This window comes from Trichosurus vulpecula, chromosome 4, assembly GCF_011100635.1.
Source record: "Trichosurus vulpecula isolate mTriVul1 chromosome 4, mTriVul1.pri, whole genome shotgun sequence".
NCBI classification, from domain to species: domain Eukaryota; kingdom Metazoa; phylum Chordata; class Mammalia; order Diprotodontia; family Phalangeridae; genus Trichosurus; species Trichosurus vulpecula.
Genome location: NC_050576.1, coordinates 294,781,202 through 294,796,253, shown reverse-complemented (window position 1 = coordinate 294,796,253; position 15,052 = coordinate 294,781,202). Strand labels below are relative to the sequence as shown.

General features: G+C 39.1%; 1 protein-coding gene across 1 annotated transcript in view; it reads left to right on the top strand.

Moving 5' to 3' along the window:
* Nucleotides 1–14,329, top strand: part of CPO (carboxypeptidase O) — a 31,910-nt gene extending 17,581 nt beyond the window's left edge. The window contains exons 7-9 of the mRNA XM_036753325.1: nt 295–497; nt 12,759–12,843; nt 14,067–14,329. Of these exons, the coding sequence (XP_036609220.1) occupies nt 295–497; nt 12,759–12,843; nt 14,067–14,329 (551 nt within the window). The remainder of the gene's footprint in view (nt 1–294; nt 498–12,758; nt 12,844–14,066) is intronic.
* Nucleotides 14,330–15,052: the final 723 nt, after the last annotated feature.

Sequence of the window (15,052 nt, the reverse complement as noted above, 5' to 3'; positions counted from 1 at the left end):
CCAAATCTCAAATCTAATTCCAAGTGGAATGTCCTGTATTGTTCAGTTCTACCACGTAGAAGCATAGAATGCTGAAGCTTGAAGGGGGCTTAGAGACCACCCATTTCGGTCCTATCATTATATGGAAAAGGAAACAGAGGCCCCCAAAAGTGACCTCCCCTCCCCCCTCACACAAGGTTACACTGCTAGTAAGTGGCAAAGTCAAGCCTTTTGGGTCCAGGACCCCAATACCTACTCTTCATCTATCACTTCAGAATTCATACTTTCATAGTCTCTTTCCTTTCCCTTTTTCAGGTATTGGAGCCTCTAAAAATTGCAAACACACAACATTCTGTGGAACAGGACCAGTCTCTGAACCTGAAACAAAAGCCATCTCTACTTTTATTGAAGGCAAGAAGGGCAGCATCCTATGCTACCTGTCAATACATTCTCATGGCCAGTTCATCCTCACTCCCTATGGTTATACCAAAAAGAGACCACGTAACTATGCTGAGTTGGTAAGAGATCAGCCCCTCTGGTCCACTCCCTGTTAAAGTAAAGCACCCTTTCTCTGCCTTCTAAATTTCAAGGCTAGGGTTTGATTTAGGTCTATCATGTCCATCCTTCCCTTTCCTTTTCTCCACCTTTCTTTTTTTCTCCTATTTACACCGCTTTCCCAGATTCCTGCTGTGTTGTCTCTAGGTCTGAATAGCATTACTCTACTTTAAATAAGTACCATATTGTTTCTTTAAGTGTCAAATTGAGAAACACCTTCCATTTTCATAAGTATAAGAAAAATAAGGTAAGTATATTAAACATTTGAAATGATAATCTTTCATCTTTATCACTATAGCCCCAGAGAGCACTTGGATGTCTGTTGAGAAGTTACCAGCTGTGAGTTCTCAAAAGTGGAATATGTTTTCTTTAAAAACAAAGAAACCAAATGACAACAAGAAAAAACCCCACAAAATCCCAAAGTAATCTCTGCTCCCTTTTCTTCCATACACAATGCTCATCCCCCCCCCCCCCAACTTTGTCCCCTCTTATTTTTCTGCTGAGCCTTTTAAGGAGCAAATGTCAATGAAAATAGGCAGCTAGGTGGTGTAGTGGACAGAGCATTGAACTTAGAGTGAGGAAGACCTAGGTTTAAATGTTGCCTCAGACCCTTACTAACTGTGTGACTCTGAGCAAATCATTTAACCCCTACATGCCTCAGTTTACTCATTTGTGAAATGGGAATAATAATAGCACCTACCTCCAAAGGTTATAGTAAAAATAAAATGAGATAATATTTGTAAAGTGTGTTGCAAATGAAAATGCATATCCACATTATGGAATGGCATCTTATATTTCACCAGGCAATGTAAACCTGAGCCAGAACAAGAGCAGTAGTGGAAAAGGCTTCTGATTTTTGCTTCTTTGTGAGTACCCAAGGGCAACAAGAAAAACTGATTGCCCATTTGGAATTGTTTGAACCTAATTCAATTCAAACATTTTATTAAACACCTACTATGTGCAAGCCACTGTGTGTTGTACAGTTGTGATCATAGTGTCAAGTTTCCATAGAACTTAAAGGTAGGAGCCTTCAGGTCCTTTCAAGGCTCAACTTAAGTGCCTTTTACTACAAGAGGTCTTTTTCCTCCATTTGTGACACCCCCCCTCAATTATTTGTATTTGTTTTGTATGTATTTTTGTATTTAGATGGTACAGTGAACAGAGCATGTGGACCTGGAGTCGGAAAGACGTGAATTCAAATAGGGCTTCTGATAGATACTAGCTGTGGGACCCTGGGCAAGTCATTTAACCTCCATATGCCTCAATTTCCCCCACTAAAATGAGGACTATAATAACATCTGCCTCACAGGGTTGTTTTGAGGATCAAATGAGATGATATTTGTAAAGTGCTTAGCACAGAGCCTGGAACATAATAGGTGCTTAATAAATGCTTCCTTCCTTCCTTTCTACCTTCCTTCCTTCCTTCCTTTCTACCTTCCTTCCTTCTTTCCTTCCTCCCTTCTTTTTTTCCTTCCTTCTTTCCTTCCTCCCTTCTTCCCTTCCTCCCTTCCTTCTTTCCTTCCTTGCCTCCTTCCCTCCCCACCTCTCTCCCTACTTCCTCCTTGTGGGATATAAGCTTCTTGAAGGTAGGCACTGAATGTGTGTATGTATGTATGTTTGTGTGTGTGTGTGTATATGTGTGTGCACATGCACACGTGTATGTGTCTTTATATCCTCAGTGCCTGGATGGTACTTGACACACAGTAAGCATTTAATAACTGTTGGAGTTGAAATGAATCTTCAAAACACTATCCTTTCAACAACCCTGTGAAAAAGGTAACAAAGTTTTTCCCATCTTACAGGTGAGTAAACTGAGGCTTAGGAAAGAAGTAAGGAATAGGGACTGAACCTCTGATTTCATTCATGTAGGGAACTCCTGAATGGGTTATCTCCCTCTACTAATTTATACAAGAGGTGTCACCCAAGCTGCCAGCAGTCTGCAGGTGGCCTAAAACACTCTTGAGTATGGCCCAGATTAAAATGTAATTGGGAAATATTAACAAAACAAAAAATATAATAAAACATAGATAATAGTAATTTGTGGCTTTCTACCACAGAGATGCTTTTGTGGGGTTTAGTATTCCTTGCCCAGTTTCTATAGGAGCTTGACACCACTGTCATACAGTCTCCTTGTGAACATGTGGAAAGATAAAGGCCAGGCTAGGTGACGGGTTAAGAGGATTCAGAACTGGCTGAATTTCCAGATCCAAAAATTAGTTCTTAGTGTTAATTGGGAAAGATGTCTCTAGTAGAGCTCCCTTTGTCCTGGGCCTTGGGCTGTTCAACATTTTTATTGGTGACTCAAATAAAGAGAAGCTTGCTAAATTGGTGTATGACATGAACCTTGAACTTTGGTTAAAAAGACTCAAGGAAGAACCAGGCCCTGGCACATAGTAGGTCCTTAATAAATATATCTTGGTTGATTGGTGGCTAAATGTATAAAAATCTTAACAAGCTAGAATGATGGACTGAAACTAAGATGAAACTTAATGGGAATAAATATAAAATATTGGGGTTTTAAAATATTTTCCAAGCATGGGATGGGGCAATAGATGGCTAGATTCATGGGGGGAAAGTCTGGATGTTTTAGTGAACTAGGAGACCTCATAATCATGGAGTCCATGTGTAAGAATCTCCTTTACAACATATATCCTACAAGTGATTATCCAGACCTTCAACGAAGGGCAAACCTCTATTCTCTGAGGGAGGAGACCTATTCCACATTTGTATACTGTTAGAAAGTTCTTCCTTACTTCAAACCTAAATTTACCTTTTAACACTTTCTACTCATTTCTTCATTGGCACAAGCAGATAGGAAGACCATTAATCATGTCTTCCCTGAGTCTTCTCCAAGCGAAATATTCCCAGTTGTCCCAAACAATCTATAGTATGATCCCAGGACTAATTTGCTTCCTCTGGAATCTCTCACTTACAAATATCATTTCTAAAATACGATTCCAAGAGCTGAACACAGAACCCCAAATGTGACCTACATCAAGCCTAAATTTCTGTTCAACTGGAGTGTCACCACTAGGGGGAGGAATGACACCTTGATTTGCCCAAGGTTTCTGTTCTGAGATTGCTTCTGCTGAGGGGAAGAAATGCAGTGCTACTGTAGGAGTCAGAGCTGGACAGGGGAAGAAGAGGAACTGGTTGGCGGAAAAGGGCACCATCACTAAGAAGTCACGGTTGAAATACTGCCCTCCCCCACCCCACCCCCCAAAGCATTGTTGGTGCCTTCTAAATTTTTTGTCCTGGAACAAAGCCCTGGCTGCCCCACTATAGTTATGGCTCTGGTTTCAAACATGTGAAGACTCTGTGGGCTAGTTGATTTGGTTCAAACTAGGAGTTAAAGGTTGTGGCTTCACCTGCTACGTAACCCTGGAGAAATTCTTTCACCACTCGGGGCTTCAAATTCTTCCTCTTCAGGATGAGGTTGAATTAGATCATTTCTTCTATGAGTTTAGAAATGACTGAGTCATGGAGAACAGGGCCTGGGGAGAGTGCAGGTACCTTGCTGATGTGTATATTTGATCTCATTATAATGGACCAAGAGAGTGGGACTGGATTGGTGTAATTCTGTCATTACCAGAAAGCAACTCAGAGAGCATGCCCTACAAATAGTTGGCTGGTAGCATCATTGATCTAAGTGAAAGGGGGTAGTACATTCTCAGAATGGCTCATGTGTCCAAATGGGAAAGATTGCTTCATTTCTACATCTTTTACTTTCTCAGACATTGAGCAATGGGCATAAGCATTTAAAGATATAATGTCACAATAACTGGCATTACATAGCATTGCAAGAGTTGGAAACTACTTCATATACATTACCTCATTTTAATAGCAATCATTTAAAAAGTACTTTAAGGTGGGCAAAATGCTTTACAATTATTATCTCCTAACAACTCTGGAATGTAGGTGCTGCTATTATCCCAATTTTCGCAATGAGGAACCAAGGCTGACAAAGGTTCAGGGACTTTGTCCAGAGTAACACAGTTAAGAAAAATAATAACAAAATTCATCTGGAAGAACAAAAGATCAAGAATATCAAGGGAATTAATGAAAAAATGCAAAGGAAGGTGACCTAGATGAACCAGATCTCATACCATATCATAAAGCAGCAATCATCAAAACCGTTTGGTACTGGCTAAGAAGTAGAGTGGTGGATCAGTGGAATAGGTAACTGCAAGACAGAATAGTCAATGACTATAGTAATCTACCTTTACATAAACTCAAAGTCTCCAGCTTCTAGGATAAGAACTCACTATTTGGGGAGGGCGGAACCAAGATGGCAGCTGGAAAGCAGGGACTAGCATGAGCTCCCCACCGAGTCCCTCCAAAAGCCTACAAAAATGGCTCTGAACCAATTTTAGAACTACAGAACCCACAAAACAGCAGAGGGAAGCAGGGCTCCAGCCCAGGACAGCCTGGATGGTCTCTGGGTGAGGTCTATCCCACATGGAGCTGGGAGCAGAGCAGAGCAGAGCCCAGCATGAGTGGCGTGGACCAACCAGACCAGGAGCCAGGTGGAGCATGCCCTAGAGCCCTGAATCAGTGAGCTGTGGCAGTTCCTAGACGTCTCAACCCACGAACACCAAAGACAGCGGAGAAGGTTAGTGGGAAAAGCTGTTGGAGTGGAAGGAGTTCCAGGTTCGGCCACCACCCCCGGGGCAGTGGAGGTGGGGCAGCTACAGCTGCAGTTGCTTCCAGCCCCAGGCCCACCTGGTGGGAGGAATTAAGTGGTGTATCAGAGCAGGAGTGCACAGCCTGCTGAAGATTTAAGCCCAGAACCAGTTGGGGGTTCTTGGGGAAGGAGGAGTGCTGGTGTGGCAGAGCTGGCACATCCCCCCCAAACGTGGAAGATAGAACTCTTTAGTCTACAAGCAGTCATACACCATTGAAAAACTCAAGGGTCAAGTTAGTTGGTTGGGAATATGGCCAGGCAGTGAAAACACACCCAGATTCAGTTTCAGACTTTGGATTCTTTCTTTAGAGACAAAGAAGACCAAAACATACAGGCAGAAGAAGTCAACAAAGACAAAGAGTCTACAACAGAAGCCTCCAAGAAAAACATGAACTGGTCCCAGGCCATGGAAGAGCTCAAAAAGCATTTGGAAAAGCAATTTAGAGAACTAGAGGAAAAATTGAGAAGGATGCGAGAAAACCATGAAAAACAACTCAATGATTGCTAAAGGAGAGCCAAAAAAATACTGAAAAATACACGGAAGAAAACAACACCTTAAAAAATGTCAAAAGAGCTCCAAAAAGCCAATGAGGAGAAGAATGCCTTGAAAGGCATAATTACCCAAATGGAAAAGGAGGTCCAACGGACCACTGAAGAAAATACCACCTTAAAAATTAGATTGCAGCAAGTTGAAGCTAGTGACTTTATGAGAAATCAAGATATTATAAAACAGAACCAAAGGAATGAAAAAAATGGAAGACTGTAAAATATCTCATTGGAAAAACCACTGACCTGGAAAATAGATCCAGGAGAGATAATTTAAAAATTATTGGACTACCTGAAAGCCATGATCAAAAAAAGAGCTTAGATACCATCTTTCAAGAAATTATCAAGGAGAACTGCCCTGATATTCTAGAGCCACAGGGCAAAATAGAAATTGAAAGAATCCACCGATCGCCTCCTCAAATAGATCCCAAAAAGAAATCTCCTAGGAATATTGTCGCCAAATTCCAGAGCTCCCAGATCAAGCAGCCAGAAAGAAACAATTTGAGTATTGTGGAAACACAATTAGAATAACCCAAGATCTGGCAGCTTCTACATTAAGAGATCGAAGAGCTTGGAATACGATATTCCGGAGATCAATGGAACTAGGATTAAAACCTAGACTCACCTACCCAGCAAAACTGAGTATCATGCTCCAAGGGAAAATATGGATTTTCAATAAAATAGAGGACTTCCAAGCTTTCTCAGTGAAAAGACCAGAGCTGAATAGAAAATTTGACTTTCAAACACAAGAATCAAGAGAAGTATGAAAAGGTAATCAAGAAAAAAGAAATTGCAAGGGACTTACTAAAGTTGAACTGTTTTGTTTACATTCCTACATGGAAAGATGATTTGTATGATTCATGAGACCTCAGTATTAGGGAAGCTGAAGGGAATATGCATATATATATATATGTTTATGTTTATGTATATATTTTTATATAAGTGAATGTGTATGCATGTATATATGTATACATATATATACATATACACACATACATATATACATACATATATATATATATATATATATATATATATATATATATATAGAGAGAGAGAGAGAGAGAGAGAGAGAGAGGACACAGGGTGAGTTGAAGATGAAGGGAAGATATCTAAAAGAAATAAAATCAAATTAAGGGATGAGAGAGGAATATATTGAGAGAGGGAGATAGGGAGAGATAGAATGGGGTGGATTATCTCACATAAAGGTGGCAAGAGGAAGCAGTTCTGTGGGAGGAGGGGAGAGGGCAGGTGAGGGGGGAATGAGCGAATCTTGCTCTCCTCAGATTTGGCCTGAGGAGGGAATACCATACATACTCAATTGGGTATCTTACCCCACAGGAAAGAAGAGGGAAGAAGATAAAAAAGAGGGAGGTATTGATGGAGGGAAGGGCAGATGGCAGTGGAGGTAATCAAAAACAAACACTTTTGAAAGGGGAAAGGGTCAAGGGAGAAATTTCAATGGAGGGGGATGGGTTGGGAAGGAGCAAAATATAGTTAGTCTTTCACAACGTGAGTATTGTGGAAGTGTTATACATAATGATACACATGTGGCCTGTGTTGAATTGCTTGACTTCTTAGGGAGGGTGGGTGGGAAGTGAAGAGGGGGGAGAATTTGGAACTCAAAGGTTTAAAAACAGATGTTCAAAAACAACAAAAAAAAAAGTTTTTGCATGCAACTAGAAAATAAGATACACAGGCAATGGGGCGTAGAAATTTATGTTGCCCTACAAGAAAGGAAGGGAAAAGGTGATGGCAGGGGAGTGGGATGACAGAAGGGAGGGCTGACTGGGGAACAGGGCAACCAGAATATATGCCATCTTGGAGTGGGGGGAGGGTAGAAATGGGGAGAAAATTTGTAATTCAAACTCTTATGAAAATCAATGCTGAAAACTAAATATGTTAAATAAATAAATAAATAAATAAAAAGGATAAAAAAAATAAAAAATACATACATACATACATATATATATATATATATATATATATGTATATATATATATATATATATAAAAAGAACTCAGTATTTGACAAAAACTGCTGAGAAAACTGGAAAACAGTATGGCAGACCTAGGCGTAGACCAACATCTTACACTGTATACCAAGATAAGGTCAAAATTAGTCAATGACTTAGACATAAAGGTTGGTACCATAAGCAAATTAGGAGAACAAGGAATAGTTTGCCTGTGAGATTTATGGAGAATGGAAGAATTTATAACCAAACAAGAGATAGAGAACATTATGAAACGCAAAGTTGATAATTTTGATTACATTAAATTAAAAGGTTTTGCACAAACAAAACCAATGCAAGCAAGATTAGAAGGAAAGCAGAAAACTAGGAAATAATTTTTACTGCCAGTGTTTCTGATAAAGGCCTAATTTCTAAAATATGTAGGGGACTGAATCAAATTTATAAGAACACAAGTCATTCCTCAGTTGATAAATTGTCAAAAGATATGAACAGGAAGTTTCCAGACAAAGAAATTAAAGCTATTTATGGTCATAAAAAATGCTCTAAATCACTACTGATTAAAGAAAATGCAAATTAAAACAACTCTGAGATATTACCTCACATCTATCTGATTGGCTAATATGACAAAAAAGGAAAATGTTAGGTGTTGGAGAAGATGTGGGAAAATTGGAACACTAATGCATTGTTGGTGGAGTTGTGATCTGATCTGAGTATTCTGGAGAGCAATTTGGAGCTATAGCCCAAAGGGCTATAAAAGTGTGCATACCCTTTGATCCAGCAATATCACTATTAGGTCTGTATCCTAAAGAGATCATAAAAAAGGGAAAAGCACTCACATGTGCAAAAATATTTATAGCCACTCTTTTTGTGGTGGCCAATAATTAGAAAGTGAGGGGATGTCCATCAAATGGGGAATGGCTGAACAAGTTGTGGTATAAGAATGTAATGGAATACTATTGTGATATAAGAAATGATGAGCAGGTAGATTTCAGAAAACCTGGAAAGACTTACATGAACTGATGCTGAGTGAAGTGAGCAGAACCAGAACACTGTACACAGTAACAGCAGCACTGTGCAATGATCAAATTTGATAGACTAGCTCTTCTCAGCAATGCAACTAAGACAATTCCAAAAGACTCATGATAGGAAATGCTATCCACAACCAGAGAAAGAATTATGGAGTCTGAATGTAGATCGAAGTGCACTATTTTCTCTTTTTTTCTTTCTCATGGTTTTTCCCTTTTGCTTTGATTCTTCTTTCACAACATGACTAGTGTAGAGATATGTTTAATATGATTGTACATGTGTGGTCTGTATCAGATTGCTTCCCATCTTGGGGAAGAGGGAGAGGAGAGGGAGAGGAAGAAAAAAATTGGAACTCAAAATTTTAGAAAAGTGAATGCTGAAAACTATTTTTACATGTAATTGGAAAAAATAAAATGCTATTAAGTGGGAAAAAGTCAGAGTCACACAGCTTAAAAGTATCTAAGGCCGGATTTGAATTCAGGTCTTCCTGATCCTAGGTCCACTTCTCTATCCACTGACCTGCCTCCCAACAACCTCTGTGAGATGGAAGCTTTAGAGAATTTGGAAGATTTGACCATGGTTACACATTAAATATCAGAAGAATAATGTTCCTCCATTTCTAATAATCTATTCACTATGGCATCTGCTTTTCAAAGCCAAAAATAATTGATTAAGTGCTCAAATTAAGATCAATTTAAAGTTCCCAGAAATTACTGACCAAATGTTCAAATTAGGATCAATTTTAAATTCTCAGAAATTACTCACATATCCATCTCTATTGTGTATGTGTACATATACACACTCATATGCATATATTTTAGAGATTTGGATGATTAAATATTCAAAACAATTCAAATGGATCTGTAAGCTTAACAGTTTGGAAGCTCCATCCAATAATGCAAATGGCAACCTATCTGTGATTGTCTATCTTGTGCAACTCTTGTCAATATCATTCCATAGTTTTGCCACAGGAGGGCCAGCCTACTTGCTGAAGGCCTCCTCTCTTTCTTTCTCCTGACATCTAAGGGTATCAGCTGGGCAAGGATATCAAATGGGCTAGTAGTTTGTGTACTAGCTATTTCTTCTTCTTGCCTGCAACCAATTCACCTCATTTTTAAGTCCCATATTTATCTGTGCACATTCTTTTCTTTAATTAATTATTTTTAGTTTTCAATATTAAGCTTTTAATAAGCTTTTAAGTTTTAAATTTTCTCCCACTCCCTCCCCATCCCCCTCTCCAAGACAGCATGCAGTCTCTTATAGGCACCACATATACATTCATATTAAACATATTTTCACATGTCATGTTGTAAAGAAGAATTAGAACCAATGGGGAAAACTTTGAGAAAAGGAGCAAAACAAAAAAAGAGAGAGAGAGAACAAATAGCATGCCTCAATCTGCATTCAGATGCCATGGTTCTTTCTCTGGATATGGATAGCATTTTCCATCATGAGTCTTGGAGTTGTCTTAGATCCTTGCATTGCTGAGAAGAGCAAAGTCTATGAAAGTCAGTCATCACACAATGTGGCTCTGACTGTGTACAGTGTTCTCCTGGTTCTGCTCACTTCACTCAGCATCAGTTCGTATAAGTCTTTCCAGGTATTTTCTGAAGTCCACCTGCTCATCATTTCTTATAGCACAATAGTATTCCATTACATTCATATACCACAATTTGTTCAGCCTTTGTGCACATTCTTTATTTCTGGGTTTTGTGTGTGCGCGCTATGTGTTGTTCTGTGATTATACCCACCATAAGCCTCTCTATTCCCTTCTAAGTGATACTCATTTTTAATTTCTTGTAGACTGTGGTGTTCCATGACTCACAAACACACAGTACCAGAATAATATTGACATTAAAAAGATGGGCTTTTATTTCTGGAAGAAGCCTAGGGTTATTAAAGAAGTTCCGTGATTTCCTAAAGGCAATCCAGCTTGCTCCCATCATCCTATTTAATTATAGGTCCAACTCAATGTCCATTTGCACCATCTGCCCAAGACATATAGACAGATGGACAAGCTCTATGGGCTATCCATCTAACTGTATGTTCTAATCTGAACAATAGACATTCCTTATCCATGTGTCTTTTCCTATATAGATGGTTAGGTCAAACTAATACTAAATTATATAATATATGTAATGCAATGTACATGTTATACATAATATTATATAATTTATAATCTTAAAATCAAGCTTTGATGATCCAGGATTTAATTAGTATAGGTACTTACTTTTTTCTCTAGTTGAAACCTCTCCATGCCTTTAACATATAGTCTTCATGAATTGCTCTGGCCAATTAAAAAAAATAACTTGGAAAGGAACCCTCTGGAATTAATCTCTCTAAATTTAGTCTTGTCTTTGGACAATAGAAATCTATTGTCAGACCTATAAGGGAAACTTTCAGCTTGGTAGAGCCTTTTTGAGTTTGTTCTTCAGTGATTATAGCCTGTAGGAGCCCAGAATAACTTCTAGACCATAAGAAGGCATCAGAATAAAACTTTGTGTGTGTGTGCATGTGTGTGTGTTTGGGCATGTCTGCACACACATACATTATGTACTTATATACACATAGGTATGTAAAATCAACATATACAAATTATTTCAGATATATCGATTGACCCATGATCTCATTAATTCTGGAATTTCTTCTTAGTCCAGTTTGCAACCCATCCATGCTTGTCCGTTCTGTGTAACTCATGTCCATGTCCTCCCAAAGATCTCCCACCAATGGTTCACCCAATATGCTAGGGGCCATCTTGCTTTCTTAGAACAATCACTAGATACATAGTTAAGCATAGTAGCTAAAGATCTCAACAGCTATAAAAATCAGTTTTAAAGTAAAAATATGATGTTTTAACATGTAGACTTGTAACTAGTTATTGTTTCCCTAGGCTAAGCACCATAAGATGCATCTGAAGCAAGCAGGACAAAAGATTCTGTTAGATTAATTTTTATGACAAAGTAATTTGAGTGGTAGGGGTGGGGAGGATATAGGAGAAAGAAAACTTGCGAGTAGACTTCAGCAAACAAGGTACAATGCATGGGAGGAATCCCATAAGGGAGATGTGGAGAAACAGAGAACCCAAGACATTAAGAGGCTGCCACTGTTGAGGTTGTAGCTCAGGGGGAGGGAACTAAAAGGAGCTTACTTAGGATGGAATCACTAGAGGGAAGAGATCTGCTTCTCTTTTTATTTTAACGCATTATTCTTGGTAACTAAGTTCTAAGTTTGGTTGTTTCTACATGGTAAAGCAATACAATTGCTGTCAACACTTTCTAAATTTTGACCCCTTGGGAAAAATCCCAATTACACCACCCTAGTTATACATCCTAATTTATGTTCCTTCCTCAGAATCTCGGTCCTTCCCACCATTATCATCCTTTCTCAGCAAATGTTCACCATATTTGATACCTATCTTATTATCTCTTCTCATTACTTCCTTGACTCAACAATTTTTTTTCCTCTTTTTGTCATCTGTCTTCTTCACCCCATCATCTGTCCCCAGGCACCCATTTTTATGTAGCCATGATCCCTTGGTTAAAATGGGCTTAAAGATATGGGTGGCAAGCTAAACTTGAGAGGAACTTTGGTTTTTCACACTCTGGCTTTCAGGGAATATACGACTGATAGGGTGATTTTTTTCTAGCATGAAAACGCCAGCTCTGTCATATCCTGAAATGTTGTGCTCAGTTTCTTCTGAAGACATGCTAATTAGCGATGATAAAATTTCAAGGCAGTACTACCTACGGAATCAAGTTGGGGGGCGGGGGAGAGACAGAGACAAAGAGAAGAGAGACACACAGAGAGAGAGAGAAAGAGAGAGAGAGAGAGAGAGAGAGAGAGAGAGAGAGAGAGAGAGAGAGAGAGGAGAGAAGGAGAGAGAGGAGAGCTTCTTGTATTATTCTCTCTAGCTTTTAAAAAATAAAATGCAAAACTCCATGAGTTGTTGTTTCTGTTTTAAAACCAGGCATCTTTTTCTGCATTTCCCACTAACAGATTCGAATTGGACAGAAGACAGCAAAAGAATTGAAAGCAAAGCATGGGAGCAATTATAAAGTTGGATCAAGCTCAGAAATGTTATGTAAGTGTCTGTTTGGCTTCTTTGACATTATCCAAGGCATGGAGGAAGTTACTGGACTTCAAGGGAGAAAGGGAAGATCCTGGGCTTAGCAGCTGGAGAGAAGGGATTTTTTTGTACACAATCTGAACTGTGATCTCTAGGGACAAGGTGTGAACCAGAAAAAAGAATGAACTCCCAGGCTCAGCCCAGACTCTCTTCTGGAAGTTAGAAGAAAGGATGATGTCCAGTGGCAGCTGATCTGTTGACTCAGCTCCCAGAGGACTTATCAGGCAACAAGAGTAGTGTAGGGTGGGGCTGGGAGGATAGATCTGAAAGCAAAAGAATCTAGGAAGAGATTTTTTTTCTTCTGTACACCTCCAGAGCCCACCCAGATTACATTAACACGTAAGTCATTCAAACTCGGATCATCGATTCGAATAATTTCATATTTTTAAATTATTAAGTTACCTCTTACTTCCTTAAAAGAGAATGATAAGGGGACCCCAAATGATGTCGTATGAAGATTGACTGAAAGGACTGGGCATGTATTGCAATGGAAAAGGGAGATTTAGGGTGGATATGAGCTTCACCTTTAGTATTTGAAAAATTGTCATGAAAAAGACCTTGGTCTGCTTGGGGTGAGAAGTAGAAATGGCCAACAGACAGATTTTAGATTAAAATAAGAACTAAATAATAGCTAGGAGAGACAATGTGGCATCACAGGGAGAGAGCTGGTCTTTGTGTCAGAAAGACCTAGATTTTAATCCTGTCTATGACACATAATGGCTGTGTAACCTTGGGCAAGACACCGAAGCTCTTGGGTGCTTTAAGACTGGAAGGTTTAAAGCAGGTGCCAGCCTGTATTGGTAGAGGGAGTTTCCTCAGTAAGTTTCCCTATAAATGGTGGCATCATAGGTCAGGTTTAAAAAAATAGAGCTTTTAAAAATTTAAATGGGCTGCCTCATGGATTTCTTCTCATTAGAGATGTTCAGACAAAAGCTAAAGCGACATATTTTCTTGTCAATGGGATTCATGCTTTGCATGAGGATTGGATGGATCCAATTGATCCAATGGGTCCAGGACCTGGATGACCTCTGATGTCCCTTCCTACTCTTAGATTCTACATTTCTAAAATTTATTTCATCAGAATGTGCATTTTACTCCTCTGAAGTCACCCCCTTCCCTGCCATTGTCAGAGACTGGTATCCATGCTATTTATCCTCTCTTCTTGTTTTACTTAATAGACTCTCTATCTGGATCCTCACGAGACTGGGCTTATGATATTGGGATTCCTTTTGCTTACACATTTGAATTGAGAGACAATGGAACCTATAAGTTCATGCTTCCAGAAAACCAGATCCAGCCCACTTGTGAGGAGACCATGACAGCTGTCCTGTGCATGCTTGAGGAGATCTATAAGAAAGAATGGGGCTCAGGCAGAGCAGTGGTGCTCTCCCCAGCTGCCATAGGGCTCAGTGTCTTCCTGTCACTCATGCTTTTCTTTTAAGGACATCTGTCACAGCTCCACTAGGAATCCCTATTCTTGTGGATATAATTCAAGTGAACTCAATTCAATGAAAGTTCAGAGCACTGTACTTTCAAAATATTTGTTTGTTGTACAGAAAGCAAATGATTTAACAAGGAAGACAGCTCGTATCAATGACTAAAAGTTGTGACTGTACAATTTAGTGCATAAGAGATAAGGGACCCATATAAAATGAATCATCTGATTAATGATCATTTATTAAGTACCTACTATCAAGTTCAAATCGTTGTGCTAGGCACCAGAAATGTAGCAATAAAAATGAAATTGTCCCTGCTTTTTGAGGATCTTATATTTTATCAAGGTATACAACATCCACATACATGCGCTTATACAGAATAAATACAAGTTAGTTTTTGGAGGGAGAATGCTAGTAGTTGGGGGAATCAGGAAAGGTTTCCTCGAGACCCTCTTTTTTGTCATGGTCTCCATTGCCAGTCTAGTGAAACCCATGGCTCCCTTCTTAAAATAATGTTTTTAAATGCATAAAATAGATAGGACTACAAAGAAAGCCAATTAAGCTGAAATGGTTACCATGATATATTCTTAAAAAACAACAAATTCACAGATCCTGTAGGTATTTGCGGACCCTAGATTCAGGACCTTTGTCCTAGCAGGTAGTGCTTGAGCTGTCTTAAAAGAAGTAAGGGATCCAAAATGGCAGAGGTTGGGAAGGAGTGGATTCCA